This window comes from Crinia signifera, chromosome 7 (assembly GCF_055691185.1).
Source record: "Crinia signifera chromosome 7, ASM5569118v1, whole genome shotgun sequence".
NCBI lineage: Eukaryota > Metazoa > Chordata > Amphibia > Anura > Myobatrachidae > Crinia > Crinia signifera.
In genome coordinates this window covers 128,449,015-128,469,766 of record NC_139223.1, presented here as the reverse complement: position 1 = coordinate 128,469,766, position 20,752 = coordinate 128,449,015, and the positions used below count along the sequence as shown (strand labels likewise).

The 20,752-nt window shown below is 45.4% G+C and overlaps 1 protein-coding gene and 1 non-coding gene across 3 annotated transcripts in view; both read left to right on the top strand.

Moving 5' to 3' along the window:
• Positions 1 to 17,778, top strand: part of DNAJB2 (DnaJ heat shock protein family (Hsp40) member B2) — a 45,922-nt gene extending 28,144 nt beyond the window's left edge. Inside the window, exons 8-11 of one of the 2 annotated variants that reach the window (XM_083153771.1) lie at positions 866 to 977; positions 3,860 to 3,930; positions 15,647 to 15,871; positions 17,274 to 17,778. In XM_083153771.1, the coding sequence (XP_083009897.1) occupies positions 866 to 977; positions 3,860 to 3,930; positions 15,647 to 15,871; positions 17,274 to 17,284 (419 nt within the window). In that variant the 3' untranslated portion in view covers positions 17,285 to 17,778. Of the gene's footprint in view, positions 1 to 865; positions 978 to 3,859; positions 3,931 to 15,646 lie in introns of both variants that reach the window. The other variant, XM_083153770.1, reaches the window with a different exon arrangement.
• Positions 11,417 to 11,535, top strand: LOC146024400 (5S ribosomal RNA). Its single transcript, XR_014453783.1, has one exon. It is a non-coding gene; the product is annotated as a 5S ribosomal RNA (ribosomal RNA).
• Positions 17,779 to 20,752: the final 2,974 nt, after the last annotated feature.

Below are 20,752 nucleotides of genomic sequence, written 5' to 3'. Positions count from 1 at the left end.
CCAGCTAGGTGCATGTCTGGGGTCCTGTGGTCTAGACTTGAACCTTAGGAATGTTAGGGAACCACTTGATAAGGGCACTGGGCTGTGGTAGGTGGACCCATATATTATGGCCAAAAATTATACTAAGAACCTCAGTTCTACTCTGGGTTAAATTGCAGCGTTTCTTATAATTGTTACTAGAGTTCTTGGGGGGTATTTAATGTTGTCTGGATTTTTCCGCTACCCGGAAAATCTGGACATACCTATTCAATTTGGCTCTTTTAGACCGATGCAGATTCGACTTTGTTTAAAGTCAAATATGCATTTGCAGAAAAAAGTCGAAAACAGCTGCATTTTTTGGACTAAAACCTGTGGATTGGCGTCTAATTTTCTGACAGTCAAAATATTGGCAGTTGGATTGAATAGGTCAAATGTAAATTCCACCGAAAATCAGCGAAAAAGCCACGATTGGAGTATTCAATATAGGATTCCGCTGTTGGAACATACCGACAGTCGGAAAACCAGGCCGTTTTAGCCTAACTCGCCTGCAACTCGACAGCTGGTATTCAATGTTCAGGCTATTGAGTGTCAAAAAGTGGGCATGTCAGCAGCGGATTGTTGAAAAAAAGGCCGTGATTTTGACAATCCGCGGCCAATATTAAATACCCTCCTTAGTGTCTAGAGTGTACACCTGCATTTTCTCTCTCTCGCCTGCAACTTGACAGCTGGTATTCAATGTTCCTCTCTCTTGTATATGTTTTGTCTGTATGGTTTGTGTAGTTGCAAAAATGTGAGTAAATTTGCATTCTTCAAAACTGCATTCATTTTCTGTCACCTTTTGGATCCTGCCATGTTAATAATCACCATGGTGAATTTCTATTTACAGTTTTCTCATCCTTTTCATCTTTTGGAAGTGATGGATTTGGTATGTCTGGGAGTGTTGCCTCAATGTCCACCACAACCACAATTGTTAATGGGAAAAGAATAACAACCAGAAGGTGAGTTTGGTTTCCTCTCCAAGCGCCAGCATAGCTCACATGAGGTCGCCGAGGTCCTGCCACCTGTCTGAAAGGGGTCTCAGTTGGGTTGTAAAATCTTGGGTGCGGCCCGGTATTTTGATATAAAAGTAAAAGTGGAAAATTGGAAAAGAGGGCTTGCTTAAAACTTAGCAAAAATAAATTCAGATGTAAAAACAGAGGGAGTGTGTTCCCTGCTTATGAAAGGGAAGAGAGCATAGGTGAGACGAGCAGTGGATGTTACAGTGGCCAGTATCCTAGCACAGATGTGGACAAATTTGTTGGTACCCTTCAATTCAAAAAGAAGAACCCATATTTGTCTCTGAAATAACTCAAAACTGATAAAAGTAATTGCTGCCCATCATTCTTATTTCATATTTAACAGACCTCAAACGTTCAAATTAGTTTTTGGAACTCAAAGGGTTAAGGCATAGGTTCCCAAACGCGGTCCTTAAGGCACCCCAACGGTCCAGGTATTAAGTATATCCATGCTTGGCCACAGGTGACTTAATTAGTAACTCAGTCAGTCTGATTTAATCATCTGTGCTGAGCCATGGATATACCTAAAACCTGGACTGTTGGGGTGCCTTGAGGACCGCGTTTGGGAACCTCTGGGTTAAGGCCCAAGCCTATTAGTCAGCAGAAGGTTGGTGACATTTGGGGCAAATAGAGCTATACAAAATACACCTCATGAAATACCCCCCCCCCCAACCCTGATCTAGAGGAGTCCGTGAAAATGGCTGACAAAAATGAGTTGTCCTAATAACCAGCCAGTATCAATTTTCAAAACATTGCTAACCTAATATTGGGCTTGTCGAATGGAAAGGCCCAATGTTCCAATAAAAGGGTCTTAGAGTCGGCCTTACCGAAGCATTTTTTTTAGGACAAGGATCAATGAGTTGGTCAACATATGGCCAAATGTAGAAAGGCTTTATTGTATGTTGAACATTGCTAATTTTTGTGATTGCGAGGCTGAAGCTGGATGTGACAGAAGAGGGAGCACAATAGACGGTTGTGCAAAGTGTTGCTCAAGGAAGGTTTTCTGAGAGAGTTGGCAAGCATATGTTTAAAGAAGGATGGGAATATTCCAGGACAGAAAGTGGTACTTGTGTAGTATTTGGGCGCACGATTTTTTTCAGTGCACGTTAAAAAATTGCATCGCATCGCATACAATCATATCGCATGCAACACGATTGGACCCGATTTTTAATTGTACAGGCCAGGGCTGTGGAGTCGGTAGATAAATGTTCCGACCCCGACTCCTCGTACTTCTGACCCCGACTCCTCTGTATTAATATGCGAATGTATTTGATACATTCCTTGAAGGAAAGAAAGGCTTAGCCAAGGTAAACAAATGACCCCGCGCATGAAACAAGATCTTCATCCGCATAAAAAGATGTTGTGCGTATGGTGGGTGAGCTTGGTTGAATGAATTTTTCGAGTCTACACCAGGTGATTTCTACCAATGAGGTATTGAAAACCTTACTGAACGTTGGAAATAAGTTGTAAACTACAAGGGAGAATACATTTATAAGTATTGGTGCTCCGAATTGTGCATTGCGTGCCATATAGTGAAGCACATGAAAAGCATGCTTTTTCACGGTCACTTAACGTGTTAGTTTTGCGGTTACGTGAGGCACTGCATGCATTGGTCTTTATTCTTACAGTAGAGGAGTCATTAATTATAATTTTCGGAGTTGGTGCATTGTTTGCAGACTCCGACTCCAGGTACTCAAAATTTCCTCCGACTCCACAGCCCTGGTACAGGCACCCAGATGCCTGATTCCTATGTTAAATGCCCCCCCCAGACCCGATTTTTGATTGTGCACCCACCCTGATGGGTGATTACTATGTTAAATGGCCCCCATTGTTAACGCCACCCCAATATCAACGCTAACCTGTAGCGTGGCGAGCGGCGGCGGTACGCATCCTCCGACCTTTTCATACCCCCACTATCCACGTCAGCGTGGAGTTGATTTTATATAGTGTGGCGAGCGTAGCGAGCCACCGAGCCCGAAGCGTGGTGAGCGGACGCGGAACATATGTGAAGTAATACACGTCCCCTTGCGGGGCTCGCTGCGCTCGCCATGCTTCGGGCTCACTGCGCTCACCACACAATATAAAATCAACTCCACGCCAACGTGGATAGTGGGGGTATGAAAAGGTCGTAGGACGCGTACCGGTGCGCTTGCCACGCTTCGGGTTGGCGTTGATACTGGGGTGGCGTTAACAATGGGGGGCATTTCACATAGTAATCACCCATCAGGGTGGGTGTACAATTAAAAATCGGGTCTGGGGGTGCATTTAACATTGGAATCAGGCATCAGGGTGCCTGTACAATGTAATATCGGGTATAATCGCGTCGCATCGCATGCCACTAGTTAAGGCATGCGATGCGATATTAAAATTGTACACTCCACCTGGGAAAGGCTCAAAATCGGGCGCCCAGATAATACACAAGTACCCAGAAAGTTTAAAGATGTATAATAGAAGGAGTGCAAAAAGTTGGCAATCAATAGAGTTGAAGTGAATGAACTGTGGTTGGATTGTGTGAGTCTGGTATGCCTAATTACAGTTCAGAAAACTTAAGTAGATATCCTAAATTATATTGACTATTTCTCTTACGTCAACTTGGCTTGTTGTGTATGCAACAGAGGCAGCTATTTTTCAGAGCGATGAGGCATGTTGCATATAGTAGTGTCACTAGCTCTAGCTAATGGCTAGGCTGTACTGCCTCGCAACAAAAATGGCTGCCACCACTATGTATGGGTTGGAGTACACCCAATTTGGCAATATTGGAGAGAGATATCGTATAGTGAAGAAACTTTAGTTGCCTTTATTAACCTGTGTGGTCTTCCTTACAGGAGAGTAGAGAATGGGGTGGAACGAGTGGAAGTGGAGGAGGATGGTCAGCTGACATCCATCCGGGTGAATGGTAAGGACATAGTCATACAGCGCAATTAACTTGTGCAGAGTATCTGAAGAGCAGAAGAGGTAGCAGTCACAGGAGTGGAGTTATGACTAATAAAATGTATGTGGCTGAACATTTTCCTGTGTACATTTATCTAGCCATGGCAGCACAGTCTCTGTTTCATGTTATTGTGTGGAAAGGTTCTGTAGCAATCTAATCATACTACTAATGCAAATAGAAACAAACAGGTTTATTATTATTAACCCGCTCGCCACAGGTTCTGTTCTCCCTCTGTGGGGGTCGGGGACCCCCATGAGGGAGAATAGCCCCTGTCAGTCGGGATCCTGACTGTTGGGCATTTGAACAGTCGGGATTCCAATGTTTGTATACTGACTGTTGCAATCCTGACTGTGGGGCCAGCACCCGTGGCAGCACAGAGGGCAGTTTCAGTGGAGTGGAGAGGATGAAAGTCCGACTGGAATGGGTCAAGCAGGTAGTAAGAGGAAAGAAAGGCAGTAAGGTGGTTGTAAACAATAGGCTCAAGGAGCTTGGAGGCAAAAGGGAGGAGAGGGATGGGTTGTTAGTTGGAGAGGGTGTTTATTAATAATGGAGAGATGGGAGCATGCAGGGACCAGTGCATGACTAAGAGGGGGTTACTAGATGTGGACTAGATGGGTACAGGCAGAAAGAGAAAGGTAGCGGAGGAGTCCGGATGAGATGGGGTCAAGTGGAGAGGTGGTGGTGGCGGGGGATGGATGAGGGCCATTACTTCCTCATTAAATACATAGGAGAAGGATGTCTGAGTTGGTAAGAGGGAAGGGGAGGGTAGTAAGGGAAAGGAGGTGGCAGGTTGCTGATGGTCTGGTGAGATGTTATATCCTGACGTGTGGAGTTAATTTTGGAGCTGAAAGCAGCTCAGTTTTGTTGTTTGAAATTTCAGCTCAAAATCTGTCCAGTGTATACAAGCCAGCGATGAGCAGTGAGGAAACAGGAGAAGAGGGGAAGGGAAGCAGAGGGGAGAATGGGAGATTTAGGAGAAAAGAATAGAGGTGGTACCATGGGGCAGAAAAAGGGATTAGGTAGACAAAGAGTGTTGTGTTGTCAGCCTAGACATAATATGGATGAAGTAAATAGGTAATATAAGTAATATGGAAATAGGAGTAGTGGCTGAATAGGAGATGGAGCAAAAACACAGGTGATAGTAGTACCAAGGTAATTCAGATTGGATTTGCAAGTATGTAAACAATAGTTCATTTAAACTGGTAATCAGTAAGGCAAATGTATAGTTGATGAAAGGTAAAAAATACACTGTGTTTGTATATGCAATCTCCAACCCAGTAACCTTCATTAACTGCTAATTAAAATCCCATCAAAATGACAGCTTAGTCCCTATCTGTTCCTACCTCCAATCTCTGCCTTTACAGCTCTCTCTGTCCGTATCCAGGAAGTTTGAAACATATCATTTTGGTTTCACTTTCTCTTAAGGAGTAATTTGGTCTGGAGAGTTGCCTCTAGTGGGCACTGTTGGTACTTCACCTCAAAAAAGTGAGGAGGATTTAGCCTTTTATATATAGCGGGGATCGGGAACCTTTGGCCCTCCAGCTGTTGCTGAACTACACATCCTAGCATGCACTGCTACAGTTTTGCTATTTGGGCATGCTAAACCTGTAGCAAAGCATTCTGGGATGTGTAGTTCAACAATAGCTGGAGGGCTGAAGGTTCCCCATCCCTAATATATAGTGATAGCTCACTAACACAATTTATAAACCAGGTATTTACAATGGCAAACAAATAATTGCATAATAAATTAGTTTGTATAAATAAAAAGTGTGGCGTATACTGCGCAACAAATGCTCCTTAAACGTTACATTAAATTTAATACCATTCAAGAAAGCAGGGTTCAAGGTAGCATTAGTATACGTACTATTGCCAGGTACTTTTGTATCTTAAATAGCACAGATGAGCAACGTGGCTGAGAGCATTAATTAATGTTGGGTAAATTCCTTATCCGGCTTTTACAAAAGCTGTCCGCAGAGCAATCACAATCCTCCTCCTGGGGTTTTAAAACACATAGGCCAGAAGGTTCCGGTATAAATGGTAGACAGTCGCTAGGTCCACCACTAATGGTCCTAGTGGTGGACCTTGAAATAGTTGACATGCCTAAGGTCGACACAAGCTTATGGTTGACATATACATGGTTTTTCGCAGTTTTTCCGTGTCTCTGTCGACATGGACACCGTATAAATGTACAATGTACGCTCACCATGCTTTGGGCCCTGTGCCTCTCTGCGCTTTGCACACTATTATATTTCCACTCTATGCCCACTTATAGTAAAGTATGATAAACCACATTTCTTTGAAAGGCGTAAAACTCATTTCGACCTTATTCATGTTGACCATGTCTATGTCAAACGTAAGCGTACGTCAACCTTTTGCCAATGTCGACCTTGTGTATGTCGACTATTTCAAGGTGTCAACCTAGTTGCAGTCTGCCATTAGTGGTCTACCAGAATCCTGGGAGAAACATCTGTCTCCTTGATCACATTACCAGTGCTTTTATCACAATATATATGCAGAGAGTCGTGGGAATGGGGCATGGGGGGCCCTCGAATCGCAGGAAGGGGGGTCGCAGAGGGGGGGTGCGGGCAGACTTGCCGCTCACCTGGTGGCTGTGGAGTAATGGTGGGTGTGTACTGTAGCGCTGGGCGGGGGGAGGTGTTGTCAAGGGGGTAGTCGTGTGTAGTACACTGGTCTTTTCTATAGGGGGGGCGGGTTAGTGTATCCCGCTGGGTGGGAACATTATGCACACAGGGGATGAGTGACAGATCTGGCTAAATATATAAGAGATGTTTCGGGCCACAACCCATACGCAATGCCATTAAACCTCACAAGCTGATACAGTGTACCCACTTTGTGAAGTTTAATGTGTATTGATCCCTGACAATGGGCTGCAGCTTGAAATTTATGTTGGATTGGAATGCATGGCATAAAAGAATCTAATGCGAACAGATGCAGCTCAGGGAATCGCCAGATTTTCTGAACTGGCGCAGGCTGGCGGAGAGGTGCTCCATCTGATGCGTCTCAAATGCTCGCGCATCCCCTTTACACGATGGCAGGGAGCGGATTTTCTGCCTGTCTCCGCTTCAGGGAGATGGGCAAGTTAGTGGGGGGGGCAGGGGTCTATGGACGAGACGGGGAGCGGTGGGGAGCCGTTGGCGGGCTCCGTCAGAGCGTGGTGCGCACCCCCTTCTGGCGGATGGTGCACCGTGCGATTGGCGATAGCATTGCCAGGAGCAGCTCTAATGAGAGCTGCTCCATCTGTAAGTGAAGTCTTCTGAGTACCACCTTCTCATGTATGGGGAAGGGGAACAGGTATGAGAGCCTTTTTTCTATATCAGACTTTGGGGGGTCAAATCTTGGTTGCTTTTTGCATTTTTCTGCCATATCCTCCTCCCAACTCTATCTTTGAGGACGCTATTGAGCCCCAGGCTGGGAGGGAAGTAACGGCGGGGGAGCGGGGGCCACACTGCAGCATGGCTATTGTCAACGAGGACTTCCCTCATCTGTACATGCAGGATGAGGGAAGGGTTCATTAACAATGCATACTCCCGCGTATTGTTAACAACATTGCTTGTACACACTAGATGAGATCGTAAAAGCTATCGCTAAGAAGGGCCAAGGGACGGATACAGAGGGGGGCAAAGAAGGCGATCCCCCCCCAGGCTATAAAACACTTATGCCGTCAGCCAAGGTAAACAAACACTCTTTAAGGTCCTGCTCCCTCCTCCCTCCCAGCTTTTGTCAGTGACGGTGAGCGTGAGCCGAGCTCCCAGAAGCAGGTCACAATAAATTATTCTACTGCAGTTAATCAGCAGAGTTGTTGATTAAGACTTCTTTCATCTATCCCAGGGGTCTTCAAACTATTTCTTCTGCGGCAGACGTCAGGGGCCACAGGGATTACATTGGGTAGAGAGTGAGGTCACGACCTTTCCAGCACCAGAAAGGATAAAACTTCTGGACTGCCCAGAGACAGCCCTGGCTCCTCCCTCCTCTACCCCGCCTCCTAGGCTAGCTTACTTTCAGTTTTTGATTGTGCTGGCAGGAGCCAACACGCATTTTGAAAGGGCTGCTGTTAAAGCAGCTTAAACTTCGTTTTGAATTTTTTTTTTTTTTATTCTTATTTTTACACTGACTGGAGTCAGTGACAGAGCAGCAGCACTGGGGGTCTGTTAGATCCCTGCACTGCGCTCCATCACCCGGGACCCGGCAGCCCAACACCACCCACGTGGCTCCCACAAGCGGAGGTGTTCGGCTGGCTCTGAAGCACTGGAGAGCACAGCCGCGACGGGGACCGGGACATCAGCGGTGACAACCGCTTTCAGGTAACGCGCTCCCCGCTGGGAGTGCGAATGCGCACGCAGTTATAGCGGCTGAGCAGCCCGGTGGGGGGGATCGCCGGGCTGCACTAGCAAGCGGCCAGAACGCCTCCTTTCACTAGGTGTGCACCCTGACCCGCTGGACCACCAGGGAGACTTTGAGTGTGGGCAGCGGCGTCGGTATGCGGGGCCGCCCGGCAAGCGCCGGATCCCCGCCATTTTACCGACGCCGCATGAGTCATGAAATCCCGGTGGCCATTTGCTAGTAGGGTGAAGGGAGCCTCTCCTCACACAGCCCCTCTCCCGGAGACAGGAGCTAGGATGTACCCACGGGGTTTCCAGCCCTGATCTCTTCCTGCCTGCCTGCTGCGCGTGTAAGAAGGACACAGAGAGCTCTCTGCCAGTCTGGAGTTCCATCTCTTCACTGCCGGGCCATATGGGCAAATCCCACCTGTACCTCTCCTACTGGAGCACAGGGTACAGTACTTTATGCTCCTGCCGGCCTATGTGCTTTGCGGAGCTCAGTGCCACTTTTATTATTATATGCATTGTGCTGTGTCTCATAACTGTGTTAACACCATCACTGCATGTCAGAAGTATAGGTGTTAGCTGTACCAGTTTAGCTGCCTCTTGTACAATGTCAGAGGACAGCGATAGTGACATAGGGACTCCTATATTGGTGTCCTGCACACATTGCAAGGCTGGCCCAAGTACCACCGGCCAGCCTGGGCATATGAGTATAGCCTGATGGCGCGGCTACCCTTTCAAAAAGGGACGCCATTGTAAGGACGGAGTCCATGGTACTTTCCCAGCTATCACGCGGTTCTGGCGGTCATTTTAACATACTTGCCGCCATTGCACGCTGCTGGAGGCTCCTGACTACTAATGCCAGGGCTGTGCTCAAGCTTGTCCTGATTAACTGCATATTGAATGCAGCTGCTCCCCCAGGTTCTGTGATCAGACAGTGGGGTTTAGAGCATAGTGGGACAGTATTGGGCTGTATGTAAATTAGGTCATATCACTCCTGTGTTATATACCATGGTGTTGTTGATTGGCCTGTGGCAGCTCATCTCCTTATACTGTCTCTCTTATCCAGTGATTCTATCTCTGGTTACCTATACCTACTCTCTCTCCCTGTGTGTGTGTGTAGTGTATATATTGTCAGGTGGAAAGTGTATAACTCAGTTTACATTGTCATCTGAGGCCTGAGGCCATATACCCTGTTGCCTTGCCTGATGTATTTTTCCTCCGTGACATAGAGATCGTTAGATTTCTGCAATAAGCCTCTAATTGTGCAATGTGTATCTGCTGGCTGACAAAATAAAAACCCTTTCTTGCTTTCTTCCAGAAAGATACTGTGTTCTCAGATTACAGTTTATGGGGGGACAGTTTGCTGCCAGCTAGGTCATACAGAGGACAGCAGGAAGTCTTATACCCTGCTATCAGGGTGACACAGAGGTCACTGCCTTACTCTAATGCACAGATACTGAGGGTAACATTGCACTGTCACATACAGAGGACAGCAGGAAGTCTTATACCCTTTTATCAGAGTGACACAGAGGTCACTCCATTAATCAAAGGCAAGGGCAGCAATGTCTAATGCAGGTAGCATGACTTGTATGTTACTAACTCATGAGTTAGCAAAGTTATCCATAGCAAGTCAATTAGAAATCACAGTGTGTGCAGCCATTACAGTTCTGGTCCAGACACCTCTGCTAACTTTTAAACCCTGTCGGAACATAGTCCAGGCCTGTTTTACCCTAATAGAGCAATAGCTCAATCAGCAACGCTCCCGTCTCTTAAGTAGACAAGGCGCACGGCTATAAGGATTCAGTCCCCACAATACAGGGGTTATTTCATGTTCTGACAGGGCACTATGGTAAACGTCACCAACGGTGGACTCTGAGATGTAATTTCTCCACAGGATAACCTTCGGTATTCCTGGTCATTGGAAGTTGGAACATTGCACTGTCACATATAGAGCTGGTTGTGGTGTGTACGCACAATACAATCCAGTGTGGGATCTGACTATGTAGTCGGATTTACATTAGGATCACATGCATCTAACATGCAGATCGCACATTTGAGATAATTTGACTTAGTATTCCTCCAGGCCTCTAGTAGCCTTGCACCCCAGCGGGGTAGCATTTTTGGGAGATGCAGCTGTGGAGGTGCAGTACGAACTGTGTAATGGTTAACATTACTACCTCACGGCACTGATGTCAATCTATATTCATACCACACTGGATATGCCCAATCTCATTTGAGATCACATGGGAACACCAGCTGTTGTAGATAACATGGGTTCCATTCAAACAACGCCATTACCCTAACTGGGTGGAGTTTATGTATATTCTCCACGTAATTGCGTGGGATTACTCCGGGTGCTCCCGTTTTCTCCCACAAACAATTCGGTTTGTCATTTCTTATGGTTCTCCTTTAAGTTATGTTAGCGGAGTAACACTGGCTGTAGCTTTTATAATTAAAAGCTAATATGGCCTTGACTATGCATCCCTTCAGGGACGCAATCTCACTTTGGTAGAAGTTTTACTGGTTGCCAATGTTGACGGCCTTGTTCATTTCAGCGCCACCATATGCTATATACCAATATGTTGCCTCTTAATCTGTACGACCTATTGTATAGGGGTACATGAATGCATATGTTTATGTTTGTAGGCATTTGTGTGTGTACATGTGTGTATATATATGTACATACACAATATATATATATATATGTGTATGTATATATATATATATATGTATATTAGTGGATATATATATCGGTGCTAGATCAGCATTCTCGCTTCTTACATTCAAACAGCGGTTCGATATAGTTTCCTGTTTGTTTGTTTTCTAATGTATCTACATACACATACATTATAACCAAAACTGATCCTTTTGGTAAATCCGTGTTTTATACACGCAACAGTACATCTTAAGACATAGACTGGATAATGCTATTATGGAAAAGATGCTTCTGTCTTGAAACCTAAGTGAAAAAGACAGTCCTGTGGGATTTCTGCAAGGTAGAACCTTGGTTTCTAGGTCACCCTGTGCAGGTCCAGTCGGGTGATGCAAAAAAGGGTGGTTTGTTATCAACCACTAGGGTGACACTCTGAGTGGGCCGGCTATGAGCCTACGGCCACACCACCCTGAACACGCCTGATCTCGTCTGATCTTGGAAGCCAAGCAGGGTCAGGCCTGGTTAGTACTTGGATGGGAGACCATCTGGGAATACCAGGTGCTGTAGGTTTAGGCCTCCCGCTTCTTCCAATGGGAGCGCAAGATCCCGGCCTTGTTGGCAAAACTATACCAACAGATGGACCCTCCCTTCGGAGGTGTTCCTGTGGTTGGTAGGCCATTGGGGTGGACCAATGGTGGTTTGATGGCTTTGCGTCACATTTACCAGGTCACCCTGTATGTGTCCAGGTCTCGAGACCCTGCAGGTTACAGAGTCCACGCTCTGTTATGTCAGTCCAGTGGCTATTAGTGCGGAGGTAGGCTTTTCACCATTTTTGCTCCTCCTCAAAGTAATTTGTACATTAAAAGTGGAGGTGGGGGCACCTTAATCCAGGAGAATCTGGTTCTCGGATCTGTGAACCCTGTTAGGGGTCTCTCTTATCTGTCTGCCTCTGGGGCCAGAACTGCTCACAGGGCTGTTTAGACATCCTAATTAAAAGCCACGGGATTGAATTCAATCCCAGAATTTACCGTTTGTCTAGGGTTTTGTCCTTTCGGTAGAAGTAGTGGGGGCTGGCCTCCGCCTGTTTCTTTAAAGCAACAGGGCTCAGCTCTCTCCTTTGTATTCCACAGCCTATGAGCTCTGTGGTATGATCTCCGCTCATTCTTGCAGGGGGTCCTGCAGATCCAACCTCTGGTTGTTACAAACATGGTGGTTTGATAAAATCTTTCTCTGATTCTTTGGGCCCTTTAGGGCTCTTTACAGGCTAACTGGGACAACGGTTTTCCTGTTGACCGTTGCTGCTGGGTGTCTGCCCGGTAGGCTCTGTTAGGTCAATCGCCTTTCATAGTCTTTCATTCTCATAGAACGGATTCTTTGAAACGTTACTTTACACCTCACAAGGTGGTTCCTGAATTTCAAGTCATCCAGGAGATAGTGATCCCTGCCCTTTGTAGGCCGGCGGTCTCTCCTGGGCAGCAATCAACTGGAGATGGTCTGTGCTTTGCACGACTATGTACATCACGCTGTAATACTTTGGCCATCTGACTCTCTCTTTATCCACTAGAGAATTCATAAGAGGGGCTGGTCTGCTACCATGCAGACTATTGCCAGCCGATATCTGCGGTCGTTTATCAAGCAGGATTCCTTGTTCACCTCACTCTCCGTTCTTGCAGGGGTACGGGCTCATTCCACTACATCTGTGGGTGTGTTTCGGGCTTTTACAGGTGGTGCAACGGCAGAGCAACTTGGCAAGGCGGCAACTTGGTCGTCTGCCAACGATTTCTTACGCTTTTTTGCGTTTGTTATGTTTGCCTCTCAGAACTCGGCATTCGTCCAGAATATACTGGCCGCGGCACAGGCGCGTCCCCACCCTTAGGTGGCTGCTTTAGGACATCCCAATGTAATCCCTCTGGCCCCTGACGTCTGCCGCAGAAGAAACTGAGATTTATGTCTTACCTGTTAAATCTCTTTCTTCGAGGACGTCAGGGGCCACAGGGATCCCTCCCTGCCGCGCCTGCTTCATGGTATTGAAGTTCATAGTTCCTCCGTTGAGTGAACTTAGTTAAAAGTTCCTTTGTTGAGGTACTTATACATGTCACAGTTATGGTTCCTCTGTTGAGCAACCACACACACATATATTTGTTGAATGTGTTACTGTATGGGTTTCTCTTCCTTCTATCTTGTCTCCTGCCTGGCTTTGGGAAAAACTGAAAGTAAGCTAGCCTAGGAGGCGGGGTAGAGGAGGGAGGAGCCAGGGCTGTCTCTGGGCAGTCCAGAAGTTTTATCCTTTCTGGTGCTGGAAAGGTCGTGACCTCACTCTCTACCCAATGTAATCCCTGTGGCCCCTGACGTCCTCGAAGAAAGAGATTTAACAGGTAAGACATAAATCTCAGTTTTGCCATTAGACAAAAAAAAAAAATACAGGACCCCAGCAAGTTACTGCAGAAGGTCATCACAAAATTATGGGAGGGGTCTAAAATAACAGACAATTCAACAGATGTTTCAGACTCCTTGAATCACTGACTGGGATTAGAAAAGTCATCAGCCTGATGGTCAGCAACATGGAGTCCTGACCCCATGCTGAGAAGGTCAGGACCCACAGTTTGAGAACCACTGATCTATCCTGTCATTTAGACACTCTGCAGAAGCCATTACACTCACAGCTGCTGCTCCCTGACTTGTGCAGCGTGTGCTCTGAACAGGGCATGTCACCTTCTCCCCAAATATGGGATATGGGATACAGCTACCTGGATATATGTGTGTGCAGGTGACAGCTGTGCAGCCCTGACAGTGCTCCCTTTCTTCCTGGTCACTACCACCCTGATTATGGACAGTAATAATGTCCCTTTCCCACAGAGCCCTATATCCCACAGCCCAGCACCAGCAGCCACACACTCTCTGCTGCCACTCATGTACTCAGCGCCCAACAGAAGACATTTAAATATTCTTTCTGGACACAACCAGTGGTCTCCTGGGGGCATCACCAGGCCCTCCTCGCTAATACAAGCCTGTAGCACTGGCCATACCTCACCCCTTCACCATGGTACTGTCCTCAGATGCCAGGTCTCCCCTGGAAGTTAATGAGGTTGCAAAGCTACAAAAAAGTCTGCTACAGGGAGGTAAGTACCCATTCCTATCATAGCTGTTCATGTTGTAGTATTGAATCATGGGTAACAGACAAAATAGTGACAGCCAGGGAGATTAAGGAGTAACGGGGTCCAAGAAGGGGAGGAGTCAGGACTGGAAAGGGGAGGAGTCAGGACTGGAAAGTGGAGGGGTGTCAAATTTACCCGTAAACAAACCCCCCCCCCCCCCCTAGAAGAAAGGTCTAGATCTGCCCCTGGAAGGGCCCTTCTGAGCGATATGTTTTACAACCTTGTCAAGTGTGTATTGAGCACTTATTGTATTTAAGAGCATAAATACTATTCTCTAGCTATTATTTATTGCCAGTAACCGGGATAGACCAACTAACTGCATGGTAGTTTGTGTTTCTGAGCCTGTGCTACTGTGATTGAGTTTTGGGGACCTGTGGCTATTTGTGTATGTACAGTATGACAGATGGTGGCAGTACAAGAGCATATGGTATAAAAGGCAGAGAGACAGAATATTCATTGCATTGTATTCGGTTCTGCCCTCACTACCAGTGGCAGATGTTACCTCCCTGCCTTTTTTGTATCCCTAGCCACCTTCTGCAGGTACGGGCTTCAGCCAATACAGTCCACAGAATTTGGTGTTTTGCACAGTTGAAACACATCTAGTGAACATGTGCTGGTCCCGGTGTCTGCCAGGACCCACTACTTACTAGGACTTGGCGATCACAGTCCTGACACTAGTGTAGTACCAGTAATGGTAAATCAATTACTGGCTGGAGTGCAAAGTCACGGATACCCGCTGGTGTTCCTCACACTTATGCTCTATGTCAACATGAGGAAAGCTGGGCTGGATGGGGCAATACAACATTTCCGTTTTTTTTATATGTGAACAGTATACCCCAATCTAATATTATACAATACAGTTTAACTAGCCAAATACTTGCTAGCTACAGAGCACTCGGGATATGCAGAAGGGCATCATATGGCAGCTATAGGAAATGGGAAGATACGTGGTAAGTTTCTTTAGTACTGCAAACACGGATCACTTCTATTCTATTCTATTATAAATTAAATCATCTGTGCATCTGTACATGGAAATCCAGAAAACATGCCGGCTGGGATGTTGGCAGCACGGAGGGCCTTATTCTAGTTCACTTTTTTTTCTGACAAAATCCTTCTTAGATGGTCAAAACCATTTGCACTGCAGGTGGGGCAGATGTAAAATGTGCAGAGATAATTAGATTTGGGTGTTATTTTGTTTCTGTGCAGGGTAAATACTGGCTGCTTTATTTTTACACTGCAATATAGATCTCACTTTAAAGTAAAACCGCACCAAATCTAATTCTCTCTGCACAAGTAACATCTGCCCCATCTGCAGTGCACATGGTTTTGTCCATCGAAGAAGGATTTTGGTCAGAGAGTGAACTAGAATAAGGCCCTGAATCTCATTTAAGTGATATGTAGTTTTCTGTTCAGCTGTTTTCTTATGTTATGTGTTATTCTTTGAAATCTAAAAAATTAAGGTATGCTTATAAAACATATGAAAGTAACCAGAAATTGGGGATCATGTTCTCGTGCCTGTTTTACAGGGGTAGAGGATGAACTTGCCCTTGCGCTGGAAATGAGCAAAAGGGATCAGAGAGATGCACCATCTGCCAACACACGGCTCAGAGAGTCCCCGTCCAACGCACAACGTTCTCAGAGTTCCCCCCCGGCTTATGTGGTGCTGGACAGCGACGATGAAGATGAGGATCTGCAGCTGGCTATGGCTTACAGTCTTTCTGAGATGGAGGCAGCAGGGCAACACCGAGCAGGTGTGAAAACTAAACAGAGAAAAGGGAAAGTAGAGCCAGAAGAGGTAGTGGGACAGCGAAAAGGGCAGAGACAGGGAGATCAGTCGAAGCACCAGCAGATGGCAGATCAGCCGAGGCATCAGCAGGCAGATCATCAGCAAACGGACGAAACTGAAGGAAGTAACAGCAGGGGGGAGCAAAATAACTTAAAGGCTGAAGACAAGGATGACAAAAAGAGCAAGAGTAGATGTTACATCTGCTAGCGACTCACAAAAACATAAAGCTTTTGCAAAACTTTGATGTGGGATTTATTTTTTTGAATCTATATATCATGCAGACCTCTGCAAAGTATGGCATTGCTTGCTCCTCGGGCAACTAAAATGCTAAAGCAATTGATACAGAGTCGGCAAGCTTGCATGTTATAAAGCACTTTATGTTTTATTGTATCCTCCTTCCACCTGCCTGCAGACTTGCTGAGCACTGCCCCATCTAGCTGGATCTCTGCTGGCCACTTACTGGGGATCGCTTCCTGAGGTGCAGTCTGTGGCTATCTGCAAGCTGCTGCCACCCTATTACTGTTACTGTGAGGTTTCACAGCAGAGGTCAGGGAATTGAAGTCCTGATCTACTAGCAAGTGCCTTAGACAATTAAAATGTAAATGAAGCATAAATCTGAACTGCGCTTAATGGGATAGTGAAACATTGATATCACCCCGTGACATTGCCATCATTTTGTGCCACATGATTATGTCTACCTTAGGATAAGCTGATTAACAGGTTTATTATTACCTGCTAGTAGAAAGCATATACCAAAGCTGTGTGATATATATATATATATATATATATATATATATATATATATCCTACCAATCTTAAGGCACCATCCACTAGGGCGATACGCATGCGGTACCTCACCATCTCACCCAGCGGCTCCCGGAAGACATGATCACATATGATATATTGTATGCAAAAGGGCGGCATACAATTTATCATATGCGATCCTAGCAGAGGCTACAGACTGTGACATATATTCATGGCAGCCCGTAGGATCTGCGTACCGAGGCGCAGGGGAACGCGCCTTGCATTGCAATCGCAGGTAAAAGACATATTATGTGCCACTTTCTATGCAATCCATTGCAGCAATACGTCGGAATCGCATAAAAAGTGGCCATATCGCACAAGTGGATGGGGGCCTTTAGGGAGCTGCAGATTTCAGATGCAGTTGTTAATCCAGTTTCAAAATATTGTATTCTGAGCACTTACAGCTGCTCGTTCTGTCCGTGTTAATTAGAAACAGCTTGACAACTGCACAGTTATTACAGAAGTTATTACAGCACAATAGATGATGATCTTTCAACGTGATACTCAGTGTTACACAGTCCCATTAATTATTTGTCTTCTGAATGTTTTGCTTTTCTTACTAGGTGTGTTCTGAGAATGGAGTCACACAGGGCTGTTATCTTCGCTGGCTGGGGGGGTGCGAGGGGAGCACAAAAAGGCTTTCCCCCCATCACAATGCACCTTTCCTCTGCGCAGTTTTGGCATGTGGGCTCTACAATCCTGATGGATTCAGGGGACCCCTGTCCCACATTCTGCACTAGACTGGAATAAGACTTAACTATTGGGGGGCTGGAAAAAAGACTTGGTGAATCTCGACAGTGCTGGATCTAAGAAATGTTCTAAGTGCAAGACTGGGTGGGAAAGAAGCGGGACTGCATGTGTAATATATATTTATATAAAGGAAAGGTTGTGGAAAGAAGACATAGCTCCAATAATACTTGCTTATAGGTACAACTGTTACTGAGAAACACTCAATAGGCTAAATTCCTGTGACGTGGGAATAAGGCTGGAGAGACGATGAATATGTGTGTACTGTATAATCAAAAAAACATCTTTACTAAAATAAATCAGACTACTTTTAATAAATGACTTTTTTCCTTTGTAATTTTCTTCCTAAATAATAAAAGGCTAACTCTGCGCCTCACCTCTGTGGGGGGATTCAAGTGTTTTGCGCAATGATGGCAACTAGATAACTACATGGCGCACTGGACTCGGGGTGGCAGGTTGATGGTATTAAAAATATAAAAGTTAAGGTGTTAAAAATAGATGTTGGGTTCTGTAATAGAACTACAGAGCCCAGCAAGTCTCCACCACGTGCTGGTACCTGGTAAATCACAAGTCCCAGCATTGCGGGCATTAATGGGCCCGCTGGGTGTTGCAGTCCTACTACAGAATCAATACCCCAAGAACATACACATACGCCTGTAAAAATTTAACTTTAATACATACTACATACATTCAAACATACTTACCTATAGGGTCCAATATAGGCCTGTGCTCTTGACCAGATGAATCTACATCGATAAAAGGAAAAAACTGAGGCGCAATAAATTAATGGTCTGGCCGAGCTGCAGTGTACTGAAAAAAGGGTTGTCACACCCGTGCATATACATAAAAACAAGGAATGGGTGTACACCGCACTACCTAATTAAATTCCCATAATGGGTAAATATTAAGGTGCCAATAACATTCAATAATAAAACACAATTTAATAATAAATTCTTAATATAAAATAACAACAATAAGTTGTAATTTAAAAATGCATGCTGCTAGATAGGAATGCCTAAGAGGGGATTTGTAATGGTGGGCCAGTCCATACGGTACCGTATCAGTCCCTGTAAGATCCGTTCCTGTAGTGCCTTTTTATCCTATGATGGATCCAATATGGTGATGGGTCCAGTAACCACGGATTGCTTTGTTTGTTTTAATCCTGGTGGAAATTTCCCATATGAGATTGTACACTTCAGCAGGTTTAAGAGGAGGATCCACTCAAATTTACTGCTGGTAACCCCTGTAGAGGAAGGGGGGAGCAGTGGCAAAGTTTTTAGCAATGAGTGTGGAAAAGGCTGGTCTGGTCTTTCAAGGTTCCTGTGGCAAAGGTGCTGGCAAACACACTCCCTCTTATCCACCAACGCGTTTTGCCAGAAAAAAAAAGTGGCTTTATCAAGGTGTGGCATACCTGTGTCCGCTGGAGCTGGGTATTCGGTTGTTTTTGAAATTTTTGATCCCTGCATGCTACTTGGACCGAAAAGGAAGCGATCTTCGCTGGATGGAATGTAAGTATGATTTTTATTTACAGGAACTGATGTGGATTCTACTGGACATTGGATACTATAGGTAAGTATGTATGTAGTATGTATTCAAGTTTTATTTTTACAGGTGTGTGTATGTTCTTAGGGTATTGGTTCTGTAGTAGGACTACTAGTCCCAGAGTGCCCAATAATTCCAAGTCCCAGCATGTGGGGGAGGCTTGGTGGGCCCTGTAGTTCTACTACAGAAGGCAATATCTATTTTTAAGGGCTTCATCCCAGGCTGGGGAGACCCCTTTATTGGGAGGAGGGGGTCCCCACTCCCACAGACATCCAGCCCGGGCTGACCAGCTACAGTTCTCATGCTTTGGCTGGGGGACCTTATGTAAAAAGTGTCCACCGGCTGTAGCATGACACCACTGGCTGTTTGAGCCCAGTGCCGGTTTCCAAAATACGGGGGACCCTACTCCCTTTTTGAATTGTGAACCAGGACTGGGTTAAGAGCCATGTGAAGGTTATAGAAATACAGGGGGATCCCATTTGATTTTCCTCTATGTATTTCTGCAACCAGGACTGGCTCAAAGAGGTTTTCTCACGGGGGAATCCCACAACATTTATTTTATTAGTTATTTATTTTTCTTTTTTTTTACACAAAGAATCCTGCACGGATCAGCCAAAATCGCCTGAAAAATTAGTTACATTTTGCAGTCATTTTTACTGCTGAATTCGTAGCCGAATTCAGCAGTATAAATGACTTTAAATTAGTCGATCAAATAGAACTCTATGGCCATATACGGCTTAGTTCTATAGATGGTGTATTCATTTATACAGCCAGATTCGGCTGAAGTTGGTGTTCATAAAATCCAAAATTGTCTGTTTATACATTTTTCATTGAATGGGTGCATTTGTACCCATTCAATCTTAGTAAATTTCCCCACTGTGTCATTACTACTACTGACATGAAATTAGGGTCTTATTCTAGTTCACTCTTTCTGACAAAATCCTTCTTAGATGGACAACACCATGTTGCACTGCAGGGGGCAGATGCAACATGTGCAGAGAGAATTAGATTTGGGTGAGTTATTTTGTTTCTGTGCAGGGTAAATACTGACTGCTTTATTTTTACACTGCAATATAGATCTCACTTTGAAGTAAAACCCCACCCAAATCTAATTCTCTCTGCACAAGTTACATCTGCCTCACCTGCAGTGCACATGGTTTTGTCCATCTAAGAAGGATTTTGTCAGAAAGAGTGAACTAGAATAAGGCCCTTAGTTACGATCTAATTTTATTGCACAGGTCACCTCTATTGCATTTTCCCAAGTTGTAGTGCCAGAGGCTGCAACTTTACCAACTTACAGGTATGTGTTTGGGCCTCCTGGGTTCTTCTGGCTGCTCTTTGGAGAAATGGCAAGCAGGTAAAAAGCTCTCATGCAACCCTGCAGCAGGAGTGCCTCAATAAAGTTCCAGTCCCACTACCTTTGGCACTGGGTGGATTGGTCTGATGAGGGCTCTAAATATCATCTTGATGCTTGTTGCTAAGCGACGACCGCTTTCTTTACAGGACATTGGGGGAGATGCTATTCCCACGCAGCACCTTCTCTGTGCACTTCCCATTTAAAAGGCCCACAATAAGATCTGCCCTTTACCAAGATGGCCACATAGGAATCAAGTATATAAAAAGTCTAATAGAATAATGGCCCTTATTCTGGTTGGTGCGGTAATGTCCGCGTGCGTTCGTGCAGCCGATGTTTTGTGTCTGCGCATGTGCGAACGGAACGCACGTCCAAATTCCGCATGAAATGTGTACACTA